Below are 19,794 nucleotides of genomic sequence, written 5' to 3'. Positions count from 1 at the left end.
ATACACACACAGAGAGAGAGATAACTGGGGATGATTCATAGAGAAGAAAGAAAGAATCAAGGACAGATGGAGAGCGAGAGAGTAGATCTGTTCTCCTGTCCTAGAACTATGTCACTGTGCTGTTGGGTAACAAAATGCAATTATGAATTGAAATAAATGGGACAAAACAGGCTCCATTGTGATCTATACATAACCAACGAGTCAGGCCAGGTTCATGGATTTCCTTAATGGATCATGAATATTGTTATATATGAATCACAGCCACTCACCTGCTGAGCTGGAGTCTTCATCACTGCTACATTGACATCTTGTGGTATATTATAGTAATGCAACTCGATTCATGCCCTGAAGCCTGAAGGAAGCTATTTATTGAAAACAACTAATATCACATGCACACACACACATATATACATTTTTGTATACATATATGTGAAAAGTGCCAGAAGCTTCTATCACCATTAAAATATTCCTATTTAATATTATTGTATATGCAGAGTTACTAAAACTTCTGAGACGTGAAAAGGTTTGATACTGTTTTTCTCTGGCTGGCCTGGCCTCACACAGCACTGCCCAAACATCTGAGTTCAGATGATAATCACAACACAAAAATGAAAAACATTGCATGAATTGATCTCCGTAGTTAACACATGTATAATATGTTTAGGGTAGCAACATTGAATCCTTCCACTGCCTCACGACTAGCTTCATCTATCACAATGGCTACACTGCAAAGCAGAAAATATTCAAATAAAGATGAGATCCTCAAATAATCTCAAAGATGAGCTTTGATTTGAAAAAAAAAAAAAAGGTGTATGTGCTGCCTCACTGTTTAGCTACTTATTTAAAAATATGATTGTTTAAATGCTTCTTTTTAGCATTGTTCCTCCTGTTGTGAATACACCATGATGGTGGTATGTTTCCTACATCTTCATGGCTCTCAGAGAATACATTAAAATCCATAGAAAAATACATTTTTCAACTTTTGAATAAAAGTAAAAAAATCTTTATTTACTATATTGTAAACTTACTAAACTTGTTATAAAGAGAGTGTTTTGATGCTGGGACTGTTCAGACAGGATTTCAGTGTGGATAAGAAACAGCTCCTGAAGACAAATGAAGTTTACAGCCACAGTCTGGGAATGGGACGTCTGACAGGAGCAGTCAAGGCTTCTCTTGTCTTTAACCCTGATAAACACCATGGTATGCTCAGCAGTGTTCTAGTAAGGCATATAAATATCTCCATAAATCTACTTATATTCATATCTTTATTAATCACTGCTCTTGTCAGGCATCACTGATGCACAGTCCACTGATGCCTACACACAGCAAAACAAAACACTGATGCCTACCTTAAGAAAATTATATAACTAAATGGAACATCTGTTATTAATGCAGTTGAAAATAGTTTTAAATTGCATTAAAAAGTTTAAATGTAAAATTTTAAAAAAGTGTGTTGAAGCTACATGCAGAATGACATTACCTACCTACTTATAAGCCAGAACTTTTCTGTCTTCTCTGATGTGGTGCTGCCTTTCTCCATTTCAGCTGGATATCTCAGCGCTCAAAGATGGCATGGCATGGAGCTGGACATTAGAGGTGGCAAAGGAAACTTTCGGTGTCTATCTTTGCCTGCCGTTCACAAATGCATATGGAGGTGGATGTCTTATGAGCCTGCAGGGTTCCTTCCCAGCCTTCTTTCTTTCTTATGGTTTGCTTTCTTGCTTGTCATCAAATGAGCCAAAGCATATACTGTATGTCACTCTATTCATCCTAGTGTTCAAAGCAGGTTTCACTGTTAGTGAAGAACTTATGTGGTGGGCACATCACGTCTGACTGGCTCTCTAGCTTTCCAGCACAGTCACTGGTCTTCTTCCAGCCATCATTCCATGCATCGCTATATACTGTAGCTGCACAAATGTACAGCTGGACAACTCAGACGTATCATGAAGAAATATAAAAGATCTGACCAGAGCAGTGATTGTGCTCAGTTTATATTGCAGTAAGGAATCCAGACCACCAGCGCCCTTGGCTTATTATTTTACAGTTCACTGTGAAATCATCAGTACTGCAAGAAAATTATAAGTTGTCTAATATTAGCCATAGCATTTTAAACAAGTACATTTTAATCCATATTTAACATTTTATTTTATTAAACACAACACGTTGATAAATCTGACGGAAATTACACAGTGGAACTACCTTTTTGAGTTAACGTGAACTGATGCGTGAAGCAGTGATTTATGCTTTTAGGTAATTCAGGACATAACATGGTAATGATCTGCTATGTGAGCAAGAACATTTCATTTTGCCACTGGATACACACACATACAATGAATGAGAATATGCTTTGTAATAAGTTTATTAAGAAACAAATCAAACATAACACTTCAGTTAACAGTCCTCCTTGCTTAAAATTAAAAACAGAAAAAGAGCTAAAACCAAAGACCATATAAAAGCATCCCCAATCCTTTAGGGGGGAAAGGGGAAAGCAATATCAATACAGAAATACACATTTCATCATAGCGGAACCTGATAATGAAATAAACGTATACCTGCATCAATAACTTAAAACAATTAAGAAAATAAACATTTTATTTATTCATTCTTTAAAAAAAGATCCACTACCTGGTGTGTATTCTGCCTTAATGCCAGCATTAAGTGAAAAGGGATGAGAGAGAAACTAACAGAGGGCCAGCAAAGGTTATTTCTTTGATACACAGCATAAGACACACCCAGAAGCAGAGTTGATCTGGAAGACCAATTAAAGCAGAACTGTTTTGTGGACTCTGGTTTGCTCAAGTTCTCCGTCTCTGGCATCTTCCAAATATATCCAGACTTCAATAACCTCCTGGTGCCCGGTCTCTGACCACTGTGTGGTACAAATGCCCACTCCAACTTTACAAAGCTTTAACGTTCTACAAAACCAACATTAGCTTTTCCTCAACACTCAGACAACATGAACTTGCTCTCTATAAATAAGCTCTCATTTGTGTATTTGGTTTAAGCTAGAGATAGGCCGAACCTTCTGACTTCCATCCCTTCCAAAAAAGAATTCTTGGCTCTTCAAATCTTAGCATTGGCTGTGGTAAATAAAAAAAGAGCATGACATAAAATGATGCAATTATGTTAAATGTTGATTATGTTCAAAATCAAATGTCATTGGAGGGCAAGTTGTTTCCATTTATGTTGCAGAGTTAAATTGTTGTTATTTTACAAGCATTAAATGATAAGAGTAACTTTGTTTCCTTCCCTACTTTCCTTTCTCTTTATCAGTGGTTTTCCAGTCCAACTGTCCCAAATCACTAAACCATCTTAAACAGATCCCAGGACCTTTGACTAAAGATGCACACTAATGTCACTGTTTGACCTGATGGAGAATCATGTTTTATCCCAGTTTTGTGAATATACTTGCATATACAATAACAGAGTCCGATATTAAATGTTCAGGAACTTTATATTTGTCTGGAAATTACAGATATGATTTACGAATACTCCTGTCATTATATCATGATAGTTATTCTTTGTCTCACTTCTGAATGTTAAAAGACGTTTATAGATCATATTTGGTATATTTTTGGTTTAATAAGAATGGAGGGAGCTTTCATGTCAGAACCTCTTCAAAAACCAAAGAAAACAGACAGGGAAGTAGTGCACTTGTCAAAAAAAAAATAAAAAGGTGTGATATTTGTCGAAGTGAATTGTCTTCAATGACTGAAAAACGTATTCATTTTAAAGAAATCCAGAGTAAAATAAAGTATGTAGCAAAATTGAAAAATCCTTCTTAAAACAAACTAAGTGGGTAAAACGTTGACAGTCATGAAAGAAAAAACAGATGTAGGGTGAAAAAACAAATCTCTGGTTCATATTGTGTAGAGCACGCACAGAGTAACACTGACCTCAATATTCACTTCCTGCTGCTCAGTTCACGCTCAAAGCATGCTTCAACTGACTGTTACAGGAAGAGAGTGGAAGACAAGAGCACATGGAGAAGGATGATAAAAGAAAAGACCTCCTCATTCACAACATCAGCAGCCTCTTTCTAGACTTGACTTAAAAAAAAAAAAAGTTCTACTCTACTGCACAAATCTATCTAGCGACATTTACTAGATTCTCTTACAAAGCACGAGGACAGACATGTTTATATAGAGAGGAAATGAAAATACAAAAAGTAAACATCCTGACTTTCACACACGATACGAATAAAATAATTAAAAAATGCCATTTCATTACAATAGGATTAAATAAGATGCCTTGCATAGAGGGGAACAAGAGCAAACATAGGTAGGAAAACCATGCATACCGAAAGGCGATATGAGGGACTTAAACTGAACATATCACATAGTGCAAAAATCCCGAGAAGAAACAAGGGACTAAATCAAATCCGAAAGAATCACATCAATACCAGCCCAGCCCGACCCACCCAGCCCCTTCACCAAACATCCCATCCGAAAATCCCCACCGGTGTGGACTTTGGTCTGTCCTGTGATAAACAAGGCATCAAGAGATGAGATTGCCGTGGTGTTGGAGGTCTTATGACCCTATCCCTGCCCACTTTGGTGAATGCCGCTAGCGCATCTTGTGATCATCAGTGTTGCCCATGTTGGAGCCAGTGCTGGGGTCCTGCTGTCGCCTGGGCTGGGTCATCACACACATACACACACACAGTCACACATGCAAAAACGTGCACAAACACCCACACAACCCAACAAACAGACCAAGACAAAGACAGAATACAGTTAAAATTGTTGCGCTGTGCTTGAGTCACTCACATTTTCATTCCTGAACTACAAAAACAATACCAGTAATAGGTTGCAGCCCACAGGCAATTGCTCTTTGCCCCCAGCAGGGGACAGCAGAGATCAACTTCAGTCTAGATGCTAAAAATTGAGCTGCTTTTTTTGGTTGAAGAGGCAGACATTAGTCAGGGGGAAGTCTTCAAATCACTAGCATTAAAAATAAAGATATGACTGATGGCCTTGTTACAGATACATATGTTTATGTGCCTACGTCTAAATCTCTCCCTGACATAGATGTCTGAGCACAGATAGGGCAGACGGACGGACAGACAGACAGGCAGACGGTGAGAGAAAGATAGACGGAGAGGCAGACATAGTGTATTTCACATAGTGTGAGGTCATCATCTGTGGAACCGGCGATTATAGCACGTTTTAGAGCTACGCAAAGCTGTTTTTACTTGACCCGACACCTGTGAATCCCATCTTTAAGCATATGCATGAACAGATGAAGCTGTTATAGCTGTCAAACGCACAGCAACAAAGCAGTCTGGAGCATAAACCTCCTATCAACAATAAGCTTTAGCTTGCTCTAGATGTTTTCAATGAACTACAGAATTAAACGTTTTCGTCTAGTGATGCATTGCTTGTTATTTATACACAAATGTGTTCAAATGTTTGAGATCAGTAGCTAAGACTTTTTTTTTTCAGCAGGGACCAATTAAATTGCTTTTGTTGTATTCCTCATTTGTAAGTGGCTTTGGATAAATGCATCTGCTAAATGAATAAATGTAAGTGTAAGTGTGACAGTGAAGACATTTATAATGCTACAAAAAATATCTATTTTAAATAAATTCTGTTCTTTTGAACTGTGTACTCAAAGAATACAAAAAAATATACAGTATATATCATGGTTTACACAAAATTACACTGCAAATGTTGTCAGCATTGATGAAAATGTTACTTAAGCACCAAATCAGCATATTAGAATGATTTCTGAAGGATCATGGGACACTGAAGACTGGAGTAATGACTGCTGAAAATTCAGCTTTGCCATCACAGGAATAAGTTACATTTTAAAATATTTTAAGATAGACAGCAGTTATCCTAATTTGTAACCATATTTGACAATACTACTGTTTTTACTGAATCAAATAAATGCAGCTTTGGTAAACATCTTTACTTACTTTAGAAAAGTAGCATATACATATTTTTTTTTATTTGACTGGTATATACTTTTATTCTAATTATTTCTGAAATGTTATGCACTTTTATATATTAAAATAAACGTGAAAAATCACAATAATGTTGATCAGACATCACTCTGCTGAAGAAAAAAAAGATACACAGAAAACCTACCAACAGACCAGGCGTACCAGGTCAGCCTAACAAACCAGCTAGGTTTAAATTGATAAAAAAAAAAAAAAAAAAAAAAAAACGTGTAGAAGGACAATAAAAAATAAAATGATGCACAAAAAAAAAAAAATGTGCTGCAGATGTTATATATATCTATATGGCTTTAGAAAGCTCAAAAGGCATTTTTATGCTTTTGAAAAAGTGTGTTTGTGTGGATGAGAGGACGCAGCATCGATCATACGGAGCCCAGCTGAAGCACTCTCATGTACCACAAGTCAATAGTGCTTAGATTTTGCTGGGCAGACAGCGCTGCTAATGAAAAAGATCAATACTAATGATATATTAATACATTCACTGTCCCAACATCACTCATGCTCTAATCCCACCTGCAGTAGAGGCCTGGGTTTCATGAAAAACAGCCAATCTATTTTTCCTCCATCTCTTTACCATCTATCACACAGAAGGCCATTGCCCCCCTTGGACTCCCTGCTTAAACAAACGGCGACCGAACCGCATTAAGACATGCTGAGAGAGGACAAATAAGTGTTTACGCACAGCGAATGTTCCTTTTTGTCTGTCAGTCAGGTCACAAGTGATTTTTAAGACTCTAATGCATTGTTCGTCCTTTCTAAACGAACCTGGCCCACTTTCCCAGAAAACGCTGGCGTTCTGCTGATCCAGACTGCTATTGTGCTGGTTTTTATCCAATTACAGATGACGGAGTTTAAGATTTGACCACAGCTATGTGACCACTGCACAGCGTGAAGGCTCAAGGTACGATCCGTGCTCAAGTATTATTCGCTTTCCAAAATAAAGCCGAGCGAACGGCTGCAGCTCGAAAACAAACTCTGAACGAGGGTCAGACTCCACACCGCCGGGATGAGAAAGCATGAATTATAGAATAATTACAGGGTTTCATTTTTCCATGGCTCACAGTGACTTTGAGCTTTGAGGGAAAAACATTTGGCCCGTGAGGCACAGATCGCCTGACTGCAATAAGTAAGAAATTAGATTTTCATAAGCAGCCAGATCTATTTAAAAAAAGAGACCTTGGCATGATTGATTTTGGAAGAGACGTGTAAAGCAACGCCTGAGGGTGTAAATTAGGAGGCAGGAATATAAAGGCGGTGGTTCATAAGGGGAATCTTTCTGGTCATGTGTTGCCAAGCTGTGCCTGAGAGTTCCCAGAGGGCTTTGCAGCAAGGGAGTGGGTGGGCGGGGCAGTGAGGAATCTTGGGATAGAAGTCTGGTCTCCATTACAGAGGTCTGCGTGGAGCGAGCTGGGGGTCTCTCTCTTTTTAGTGCATTCAGTATTAGACCTGCAGCTCAAAGTTACTTATAGAAACCTGAAATCTCACATATTTAAAAAAAACACACACCAACAGTATATGTACCCACTAACACATATAAACACACTTCAACACACACACACAAGAGTAGAATATATAAAGACACAGAGATGCTCTTTCGTGCACATGCTCTTGTGGAAAACACACACTCACGTACACACACTTACAGACAGACACGGTTTAGTGCATGACACAAGGATAGAGAGAAGCAGAGGAGACAGACCCTGGTTCTTGAAGGCCATCAGTCCCAGATTTTTGATGCCACAGGGTCCTAAAAAACACAATTTGGTTTTCATCTTAAGAGTGCAGTTTGGATTGACTGTAGAATGATTATATTTGAGGACTTACAATGCAAAGACACTTCATGCACTAAGCCATGAGTAAACAAGTAAAGCACTTCAATAGCTTACATGTACACAAACTCACACAGAGTACATATATGCATGCATACATACAAAATACTAAGAAACACACATGCCCTTCTTCATTATGTTTCGGTTCTGAATGATTTATCGTAAACAGAATATCAAGGCAGCAGTTCACTACATAAAATCCTAAATTGTTGTCTTACCTCCTGAGTTATTAAATGACTGAGCTGTGCCATCGGTATCTGCTAAATGACAAGTGATCAAATCAGTATTGCCCCAGACAAGCTGTTTAGCTACAGTATGTCAAGAGCTCTCAAGACATCAGGGAACAGACAGAAATGATGTGAGGTAGCACTTATATGCCTGCTCCTGCAATGCAATTAGGGAAGGAGACAGAATTCACAACTACTATTTTCATATAAAAATGTCAAAGTAAAAGACTTTTTAGATATAGCAGTTTTCATGTCAGAGTGCTGTTTAGTCATTTTTTGCATGACTTACAATTAATGGAACCCTTTAGGTTTAATTGATTTTATTAAAGTTCAAAAACAAAATCAAGGATGCTAAAAAAGAAATAAAGAAATAGTTACATTATGTTCAGGACAAATAAGCAAGTGATAGTTAAAAATATATATTATTCTCATTACTATAATATATATATAATAGTTTAATTAATAAAAAGAAATATTTAGATAGCACTTATATTCTATTTTTGTTTAAAAAAAACTGTATTACAGATATTCCTTAAAATATTAATCATCTTTGAGAACTATGAGAATTACAAAAAAAATCCTGGAGGTCCGGATACATTACTGTTATGACATATTTTGGGGAAAATTAGCTTAATTGTCATGAATAAATAAAGTGACAATGCTGAAATGTCCTAATAATAGGCTTCATTTCCTTAACAAAAATATTATGTTTTTATTTTGGGATGAGATATGATCTAGATATGATTTTGTGAGATTCACCTTAAGACTTTAGCTTGACCAATAAGAAAAGATGCCGGTGGCACCACTTAATCATCTGCCTGCTCAGGAGCTACTAAAAAAATATATTTTCAGTGAACTGCTCCATAAAGAATAAAGTATTTTGGCAGTGGCCGTCAATCAAAATATAAGCAAGAGGAATTAGGCAAAGATTATGCAAATAAAGCACATACAGAAGTATTGTACATGCACAAGTGGAAAACACATGTTCACATAGTAAACAAATACACACACTCCCACAGACCTGAGCTCCATTATGACTAAAACATAAGAACATATTGGATTTTCAGCATGCACTAACTGATTGAAACTTCACACACTCATACACACATCCTCACTCACTCCAGCTCTCACCTCCATGTCCTCGCGGTGCGAGCGATCCCTGTCCTCAAAATCACGGGTTCTTCTGCGGGCTTCCTCAAAGGCTGCCTGGGCCAGAGCATCCTCATGCTGTATAAACACAAAATACCACAGGAAGCCAAGCAGTGGTCAGTCATTTTTGATGTACATAAGGCATGAAACAGTTTGACAGCACAAGGTGGTTTGTCTGTACCTGTGCCCTTTCATCATCATATTCCAGACAACCCATCCCATCCAGACGCTGAAGATCAATCCAGCCTCTCCAGATCACACACACTCCATTCAGGATCATAGGAGCCTTCAGATAAACCTGCACACATACACACACACACTAGTTATTATGGTTTGTATTATGTATGCACAGCATAAGACCAATGGATATTATAAGATATAAATCTTAAGACTTTTGTTGCATTTTCTGAGTAGATTTGGGCCCAACTAAGTGACGTGGATTAATGACATACCGCACAATTGTTTAGTCCGTATCAATTAATCATAAAATACACTAAAATGCAATTCATATTTAAGCAAACAATTCTTGAAATTCTAATATAACCTACTTTGTACTAAGACAATTTTGTTGATATATATAGAAAATAAAAAGGACATGCAAAAAAAAAAAAAAAAAAAAAAAAAAAAAAATATATATATATATATATATATATATATATATATATATATAGAAACATCATAGCTGTCAATCACTAAATGCCTTAAAGTATCAGGTCATTTTTATTTTTATGACAAGTTTAGGTTGTAAAATGTCATAACGCCCACCAAAAAAAAAAAAAAAAAAAAAAAAACATTACTAGTTTAAAATATTAGCAAAAAAAAATAATACTTGTATTTAATAATAAATGTATAATAAAATATATTTTAAAAACTAAAAAATAATGATTAATACATTAACAGTGCAAATATTCTAGATACTGTATTGTACTGTTTTTGTGCTGACATTTTTAGAAACACTATTTTTTTTATTTCTTTTTTTAACCATACAAAACTGAATACAAAGACTACATTTCAAGAACCTGGTACATGCGTTTTAAACCTTTTAAAAGATTTTTCCTTTTCCTTTTATCTTACATGCTTTTAGTGGTCACTGATTTGTCTAAAGATTCACTATACTACAGAAATGACTAACTCACCAATAAATCCACCTACACAGACATAACAAACCCTTGGAACAGGTGAAATGCCATTACCACCCACTCCACAGTTGTAGCCGCATTTGAAAACCGCCTCTCAGCGTCACACCCAGCTGTACAATGGTTCATTTGAATTGTAAAACACGTCGAGTTGTTCTGTGGAACTGCTGGGAATGGCCTCAAAACTAGATGCACATTTATACACAAATGTAGCCATTACAGCCTTTCTGTGCCTTCCTGTCCTACCTCATTCTCAACAAAGCCAAAGAGTATAGGTCAGCCTCCAATGTTTGCTTCCTGTGTTGGGAGAGTTTATTTATAGAGGCCAGTGTAGTATAGAGTAAGGGTACACTGATGCAGAGACACGCAAAGCCTGTCTGAATTTATTTATACTGAGCATGGCCAACAAGTGCATACAGCAGCACGGGCAAACACATGATTGCATCCGTGTGTGAGACTCAGAGGATGGGGTGGGGGGGCTATGTATAAGACAAGGTGGACAAAGAGTAAGAGAGATTTTGAGAATGTGGAGACAGGGGTATATGACTGTCTGTCTGGCTCAGAGCCACAGGAATATCACATCTCTGCCACTGAGGAATCCAGGCTGAGACAAAAGTGTGCAGTATGTTGGTCTGTGGGTGCTGTTTATTTCTGTTCCTGCAGTGAAAGAGGCCAGCTATAAATGCATACACATATGCACATATCTTCAGAGTTACCCGCCAAAACCATTGAGCCACACGATATCCAAATAAGAGCGACGTTCCACCGCGCTGCTCCAAAAAGTAGAGAAACACAGGAACACTACAGTGTGTTGTTAGATACTCAAAGTCACTCACTGGGCGCTAGTGACTGCTGGAGCGACCTGCCAGAAAAACACACTCCACCAGAGCAGACACAACATGAGCTTTGTCTGACTTTACTGCCATCCTTCAAGCATCTGTTTGTTTCCGTGTGTGGAGAAGCTGCTTTTAGAGTCACTGCTCTCTGACCTGATCTCATATCCACTAAATTCACCACATTGATGTCAGTGGTGTCTAGCATAAATATAGCTCACCAATTCATTTATCAAACACTAAACATTACTATCTATGAAAAACAGTACATGGTTTAATTAATATCCACCAACATTCAAACATCTGTGGTCGGTAACATTTTTGAAAGAAGTCTTTTATGCTCATCAAGTCTGCATTTATTTGGTCTAAAATGAAGTCAAATAAACAGCAATATTGTGAAATATTATTTCAATTTAAAATAACTGTTTACTATTTGAATATGCTTTAACTGTAATTTATTCCTGACATGGCAAAGCTTTGCTGATTTGGTGCTCAAGAAACATTTCTTATTATTATCAATGTTTAAAACTGCTTCATAATTTTGCATGATGCTTCTTTTTCTGCAGGACTGATGAATAAAAAGCATAAAAGAGCCGACTTTCTTTTTAAATAGATTTTTTTGTAACAAAATATTTGCCGTTACAATCGAACAATTGTGTAATAATTTTGTAAAAATTGTACTGTCCCCAATCTTTTGAACAGTAATGTATATTGTCACTTAATCACATGACCGTTAAACTAACCAAAACCCAATACACACTATTTCAAAGAAGAGAATAACAAATCTGCCATATAAATTTTATTTGAAATCAAATACACAAGCTAAGTGCCAACTGTGCAAGCTGGTTTATGCCACAAGACATAAATCGAAGATTGTTAAAGGACACTTAAATTGGCATTAATAGCAGATCAATATTTGCTACTGCAGTTTCAAGACTTTTCGTAAATACATGTGAATGGTGTTCATCATGGTGCTTTGAATCAAAATACAGAATTGATGTTGACATATGAATGTAATTCAGTCACGCATCAACGCTCATGCTTCCATCAATAATGATTATGTCCAATATTTGCAGATTAGTTTCCCTAAATTTCTATCCTGATGCCTGTGTTAGTGATGAGAGAAAATTATGAACAATATAGAGTGAAAGTCGTGACATTTGCCAAGTATTGTAACCCATACACAGAATTGGTTCTCTGCAGTTAACCCATGAAGTGTAAGTGACCTGACATACAGCCAAGTATGGTGACCCATACTCAGAATTCGTGCTCTGCATTTAATCCTTCCAAAGTGCACACACACACACACCGTAAACACACCGGGAGCAGCAGGCAGCCATTTATGCAGCGGCACCCAGGCAGCAATTTGGGTTCGATGTCTTGCTCAAGGGCATATAAGTCGTGGTATTGCCAGCCCGAGATTCAAACCCACAACCCTAGGGTTAGGAGTCAAACTCTTTAACCACTAGGCCAACAATTCCACGTGCACCATCCAGGTGCACACACTTCCCCGTGCTTCAACCAAGTGCACACACACAGCATGAGTACAGAATACAAACACACAAAATGAACACACACCCGGAGCAGTGGGCAGTTATTTTTCCCAGCGGCTGGGGAGCAACTGGGGGCTCAGTGCCTTGCTCAAGGACTCTTCAGCCATGGGTATTGAGGTTGGAAGAGCACTGTTCATTCACTCCCCCTCACCTACAACTCCTGATCTTTGGATTACAAGTCTGATTCTCTAACCGTTTAGCCACAGCTTCCTCAAATATTAAAGCAATGTTAAAGTATATTGCTGTTACTAATGTTAACTGACTTTATTTCTTTACTAAAAACAACTTCTTTTTTTTACCACAGATGCATAAACGCCAATGTAGCTTTTGGATGAAGATGTTTACTGTTATTAAATCACTAAGAGGTCACTACTATGAATGAAGCTGATATATATATATATATATATATATTTTTTTTTTTTTTACAAAAATTAAAAGATATACCACAACCACTTTACAAGTCTAAATAACAAAAACACAAGGAGTCTCAATAGAATCAATGATTCAGTAAACCGCTTCGGTTGGAGTCGTGGTGTAGCAGTATAACACGTTCATTGCACATTAGAGTTGTGGTGCTCCCACAGGGTTACAGATTTGAATCCTAAAATAAATAAATCAGTAAATTAAAACAAAATCCAGCTTATTACTATTTCATTTGTATTAATTTACTATTATGGCTACAGCTTTAAAATAAGCTTTTAATCTTTCAAAAAATATGTAAGATGTAAAAACATGAAGTCCCAAAAAGTGATGTGAAAAAAACGCTTCAGAGTCTTCTCACCGTCAGCAGTGAAGGCCATTTCTGACTATGTTCCCTATCGAAACACACCTCACCGGAACCGTTTCCCAAGCACAGCTCCGTCTGCCTCTTCCACCCCCACACCTACCCTCCTGAAACTCCTTCCCCATGTTTCCTCACAGGATGTCCCGCAGGCTATGATCTGTGTCCCCCTCAACAGTAGAATGCAGGTAGGAAAAATAAAGCCTGCTCAGCTCTGCAGCAGTTGAACTAAACATCAGTGAAGTCAACGATCGAAATGACATCACATCCTCAGCCGCACGGTGATTTTAACCAAAAACTGTGAATACTCATGTAGAGATAATACTAGGAAAATTATGCAATGTAATTAAAGAGCAAATTTGCATCAAACTGCTGAGGGGTCAAAAAAACATCATCTTCCACACATAGCAGAAATATGATGTCTCATATGTACGAAAGGAAAATCGCCTGTTTCTGAGAAGCAAGGCACAATGGGCCATATATCTGAAATAAACATTGAATATGAATCTGAACCTACATGTATTTTTATCATTTTGGATTGTTTTGCTCTCTCAGCTGTCCAATTCAAATGGTTTCTTCCCTAACAAAAACAGGCCTTATAGCCATTAATATCATATTTAAAAAGCCTTCCTGGGCTTCATCCAGAAAGAACATTCATAACTCCATCAGCTTAAACACACAGTTTTCATTGGGACCGACCCAACAATGCAGACATATGAATAAAGCAGCTCTCTTGCTCTCTTCCTCATTGGGTATTTCTAGAAGGTGATGAAGCCACCCCATGAGGATCGGTGAAGAACTAGATAAAAATCTCGGATGGATGGGTAGTTACATTCAGGTTGGGGTATTTGTGAAGTGTTTATGTGTAAGGGATGTTTCAAAGTATCTTGTCCAGGAAGAAAGAGTTTCTTTGTAGTTAAAATCAACATGGACTGCTATTTGCAATCCATTTAACTTGTGTAATATGACATAGTTTCAAGTCAAACATGACAATAAACAAGAAAAATATGTAAGATGGGACTTGATTTTTATCCATGGTTAATTAATTAGATGGGAAAACTGGCCGATATATACCAGAATGGACCCAGACCGAATACAAGTTTGCTAACACAGCAGACATGTCCAATCAGAAGAAGAGCAAGTTAAAACAAACAATCATTCATTTAAAAACAATTAGACATTTATAAAAAATTACAAACTGACATTAATAAACAGTTATTGGTCTTAATTTAAAATGTTTATTCACTACCATTTCAAAAGTTAGGAGTCAGTAATGTTTTTAAATGTTATGCTCACCAAGGCTTTATTTTGACAAAAATATAGCAAAAAACGGTAATATTGTGAATAATAATATTGTCATAATAATGTCATTATTATCAATGCTAAAAACAAATGTGCTGTTCAACATTTTTGTATTAGCAATGATACACTTTTATTTTTTAAGAACCTTTGAATAAAAGCTACAAAGACCTGCATTTATTTATTTATATTACACCATTATAGTAATAGATCTGTGAATATGACATATATAATTAAACAAAGATAAACTCCTTTCTGAATTATGCTAGCCTTAAACAAAAAACCAACTCAAAGAGCATTTAGAAAACACTACAAACACCTTAATGAGTCTACAATTTGAGACCTATAAAGACCGTGGGTCATATTTAGCTAACAAACACGTGTGGGAGATGTGAGAGGTGACAAAAGGAAAGACTGTGTGGAGGTACAGTAGACGCTGGGTGGGGTTAGACACAGACGATCTGTGTGTGTTTGTGGAGCTAAGCAGAGGCGGGAGGGGGTGTGAAAGCACGAGTAAACACTGGGATTGAATTCAGCCGTGGAGGCTTTTCATTCAGACAGCCAAAACAATCCGGGGCCTTGCTTACAGCCTATAGGCCCCAGACAGACGGGTTTACATGCATCTGTTCAACTACCTCTCTCTCTCTCTCTCTCCTGCCCTCTATATCGCTCTCATTTCCTCTGCGTCTGCCTCTCGTTGCAGTTGTTAGTAAACAGTCCTCGTACCTGTAGCACATTAAATACGTGGGTCTCACCAATTACTTTTGTCTGTGTTACTGTGCCATGACTGAATCAGAGCGACTTCAAAGTCTCTTTCTTTCTTACAAACACAACGGCGCAGTCAGAGAGAGCAGTCTGAACATGTTCATACCCCAGAGTTTACATGTACGTACCAGTGTGTTAAGACATGAGGGAGATATGCACATCAAATTAAGTTTAGTGCCATAAATACACACACCTTCTTTCTGCTAAAGTGAAATCTGTAAGTACAGAATGTCTGTGTGGGCTGAATTCTCAACATGCGTTTACACTGATTATGATACGATTTGCGTTGGCAGAGCAGAAACATACAAAACAACTATAATAATAATGTGACTAAAAAAATAGCGGCTCAATAACAACTTCTTGTTTATTGTAGTCTTGCTTACTGAACTTAATTGAACACAATTGATATCATTTTCCTTAGATCAGATATCAAAGCCATGTGGAAATACCAACGCTATCTCACGACCAATTAGTACGTATTTTACGAGGTGGCTTATTCGTACGAATTTGTACGACCTCACTCATACGATTTTATACGACCCCAGTGACGGTTAGGTTTAGGGGCGGGGTTAGGTGTAGGTCATTCGTACAAAATCATACGAATTGTGCAACTCGTAAAATACGTACGATTTGGCAACAGTCGTATGAATTTGTACGAGTGTGGTCGTACGAATTTGTACGAATAAGCCACCTTGTGAAAAATGTACGAATTGCCGTGAGATCGGGTTGGAAATACAGCACTCTAGCTCATGGCATACTGTTAAAATTATTATTTATAAACAGTCTATAAAACTAATGAATATGACATGAAATAACTTATACTTAACATATGCAGTTTGAACAGAAAGTTCGAAAGGTGCTTGTTCATATATTCTGTCAATCAACAGAAGGATATAAAGCAGCTGTTTTCTCATGCACCCCACAACCATTCCATCTCTATCTTTATTTTTATTTTCGACTACATATTCATCAACTTTTTTAAGTATCCTGGGGGTTATGTAGAGGTATGTCATAAATTCATTTGTGATTTCACAGCCAAATATCTGCATGCTGATTCATATAAAACCAGTCAGCAGGCAGCAACTGGCTGACAATGCATGTAATGTTATTCTGAAATTATATAGAGAGCGTGTCCTGGTTATCAGGAAGCTCCTGCTGACTCTTTTTGCCGAAATGTGACATCAACCCAACAGGGAAAGCTGATAAACTCTACCTGGAGGTTTAATCACTGTGGAAGCTTGATTTAAACAGGCCGTTAACTAAGTTAGACTATCAATGATAAGACAAAAACAGGAAGTGCAGATTCGCAACATGCCACCAAGTGGGTGACATCCTGCTCTCCAGGGAGCAATGGCTTATGAGAAGGAGGAGGACAACGAAGACTCTGTGGGGTAGGGACACATCAGTGGCAGATCTGCAGCCAATTGCCATGTGGAAATGATCAATGCGACCAATTAGAGGCAGAGCGGTGCAATAGATACATTGCACGCCTCCTTAATCTAGTGCGCATGCAAGTGTGTATACGTCTTAGGCGACACCCTGCGTATGTTTCCAGCCTATACAGCTCAAAAAGTATTTTTGCCAAGGTAAACAAATAATCCAGAATAAATAAGAAAATGAAAACAGGAGCTGAAAGGCGTTGTCTGATGAGAAGTGGAGTGAGTTTGTTTTTCTGCAGTGGTCCCACGTTCTTGCCGTTTTGCTGGGTTATTTCTAGCCCTGACTAGCACAGGGGTTTCATTTATGAGCGGGCCAAACCCAAGGCCTTCCCAGGGTGCTTTAGGGCAAGGGGATGTCTCTTATGGACCTGAATCCCACGCTTCGCAAACGAAGCCCAGCCTCCTACACACACACACACACACACACACACACACACGCTCTAAAGTGATTTCCACATCTGTAGAGACAGCCAGACGCTTTTTTAAGCCTAGCTACATGGAGAAGGAAAAAAAGTGTAGGGGAGCATACTTCACCACAGACTTCCTCCTCAGAACGAAACGTCAGCTCCCACATCCCCCACACCCGGGTGTATGACACTCAAAAACGAATGCAACGGCAGCCCCCTGTACGCATACGAATAATATGAAACACCCAAACATACTGAACAGAGCTAAAACAAGACATTTTGAAAGTGAATAATGAACTCACTAACTCCTAGCATATCATTTAAATATTATTATAGAAAAGTTACACAGTGCTACCGATTTAGGCTACTTCATTGTCCGCACATCTACACAGGAAATGAGATGAAACTAGCAGAACGTTACTTGCACAGCAGCCAATGGTGGCAGCCAAGTACCTTCTTCTCTTCAGATGAAAAAAGAGAGGGAAAGGGTTAGAGAGAGGGAGGAAAAGAGGCCTTCATTAGAAGCGTAGACCACACACAGCACCCAACTGGATATACTGGGACTGTTAAGCACACTAAACACACTAAACACTAAACAAGGCCTTTAACTGGAAAACACTAATTCAAATAAGAGTTTAAAAGACTTTGAAGAGAAAAACCTTGATTGGAAATTTGTTTACTATAACTTCAACATCTGCTGAAGACCAAAAAAAAAATGTATTGGGAGTTTTAGTACAGATACATTTTAGACTTCTTTCAAAAACAATTTTAAAAAATCTTACAGAAACATGAACTCAAATAATTTGGTCTTGTAATAATTTGATGATTCAATATTTGAATCCATACTCAAATTTGACTGAAAACACTGAAATGAAAGCGACTTAAATATAGGTACTTTTCATTTAATCTCCTTGCTGCTTATAGAAAACATCAAGGTATTGAAATGATCTCACCTCAATTCTAAAGACATTTTACAGATTCAGTTGTGACTCCTACCACTAAAACTGGTTGGAAATTAACTGAATTAAAATGGATCTAAAACTTATAGTTCTGACGAATTAAAACAACTTGAACTGTTAAACTGAACTGAATAACTGGGCAGTGGGAGACCCAGTGAGGTGTGTGACTGGCGCCCTGGCAGACTGCCCCTAATTCAGACACGTGCCAGGCCATCATCAGCAGAATTACCGCATGCGAGGGAAAATAAAACCATCAGACAAGCGTATGAAGCCAAGAGAGGAGGAGGAAGGTCCTGTAAGGGGGGAGGTGGGGGGGGGGGCAGAACACACACACACACACTTACACGAATGATGACAGAGGGGCATTGTGTCCCCACACCTCATGAGTGGAGCTTTTTGTGAGTAAGAGCGCGTGTTTGTGTGTGATCCCACATGAGTGCTAATTTTACAGCAGTTGCTGGTCACTGGATTATTCACACATACGAACATAACGTGTATGATGAAACTGCATCTGTTTGTGTGTGTGTGTGTGTGTGTGTGTCTGTCTGTATGCTTCTTTATATATGTGAGTCAGTCCCCTCAAAGGGCCTTTCCTGGACTTTCCCTCTTTATGTTCAGAAAAAGAGAAAGAGAAAGTCAGCCCATGAGAGCTTCATTTCACATCACATGCCAGAGTAAGTGCTGTATCAGCTCTGTGACTCACACACAGATTGGTTTGAGTCACACTATGGTACTACAACAGAAACAGGTTGACACTGTGACCCACTGCCCATATCATATTTAACTAAAGTTCTGAATGTATTCCTCCATCCCTCTTAGCTTATCCTGTGACAGTTGGACACATTGCCCATTTCTATTTAAGCACTCAAACTGCCTAAAACGCTTTTGTACACACAGCATATACCTCTCTGCCAGTCCTATGACTAAGCTACTGAGGAAGAGGAAGTGAGAGAACATTCCATTGACAAGTTCCCCGTCAGATGGCCCAAACATGACCAAAATGATAACAAGCTACACATTACTGCCTGGGCTGCTAATAAAATCAGCACGAATGTCTATGGTGGTCCAGGCTTGTTTATGCTTTGGTTATGTCTAGGTGGACCGGCTGTAGCCATGCTGTTGACCAGTTGGTTGACAAGTATGGTCTTTCTGGGTGATGATGGCTGGTCGTTGGTTAACATAATTAAAGTGTAAGGTGTAGACCAGCATCAGAAGAAATAATCCTTTTATCCTGTGGGGCTTCCTTGTTGCATTTAGACCAGATCGTAGTCTGTGTCCCCATGACAGCACCATGGCTCAATACAGTATATCACAATCACAAGCATAGTAACCACGGCAGTGCAATGATCCCCAGTAGAGCAAAGCATCATCAGTGTAAGAGCCCCTCTGCCGTCCATCCTGGTTGTCACACACTGACTCATGGCTCTCATGGATCCTCCTCCTCAACAAAGACAT

General features: G+C 38.2%; 1 protein-coding gene across 10 annotated transcripts in view; it reads right to left on the bottom strand.

Annotated features, from left to right (window-relative positions):
* Positions 1 to 2,343: 2,343 nt before the first annotated feature.
* The window catches only part of LOC127934445 (core-binding factor subunit beta-like), a 30,557-nt gene continuing 13,106 nt past the window's right edge, over positions 2,344 to 19,794 (bottom strand). Inside the window, exons 4-8 of one of the 10 annotated variants that reach the window (XM_052531827.1) lie at positions 9,349 to 9,465; positions 9,150 to 9,245; positions 8,010 to 8,051; positions 7,662 to 7,709; positions 2,344 to 4,630 (exon numbers count right to left, since the gene is read on the bottom strand). In XM_052531827.1, coding sequence (XP_052387787.1) covers positions 7,680 to 7,709; positions 8,010 to 8,051; positions 9,150 to 9,245; positions 9,349 to 9,465 — 285 coding nt within the window. In that variant the 3' untranslated portion in view covers positions 2,344 to 4,630; positions 7,662 to 7,679. Of the gene's footprint in view, positions 4,636 to 7,661; positions 7,710 to 8,009; positions 8,052 to 9,149; positions 9,246 to 9,348; positions 9,466 to 19,794 lie in introns of all 10 variants that reach the window. The other 9 variants (XM_052531830.1, XM_052531825.1, XM_052531829.1 and 6 more) reach the window with 9 other exon arrangements.

The sequence above is a fragment of the Carassius gibelio genome, chromosome A18 (assembly GCF_023724105.1).
Source record: "Carassius gibelio isolate Cgi1373 ecotype wild population from Czech Republic chromosome A18, carGib1.2-hapl.c, whole genome shotgun sequence".
NCBI classification, from domain to species: domain Eukaryota; kingdom Metazoa; phylum Chordata; class Actinopteri; order Cypriniformes; family Cyprinidae; genus Carassius; species Carassius gibelio.
Note: the sequence above shows the minus strand (reverse complement) of the source record. Positions and strands in the feature narration are given on the sequence as shown.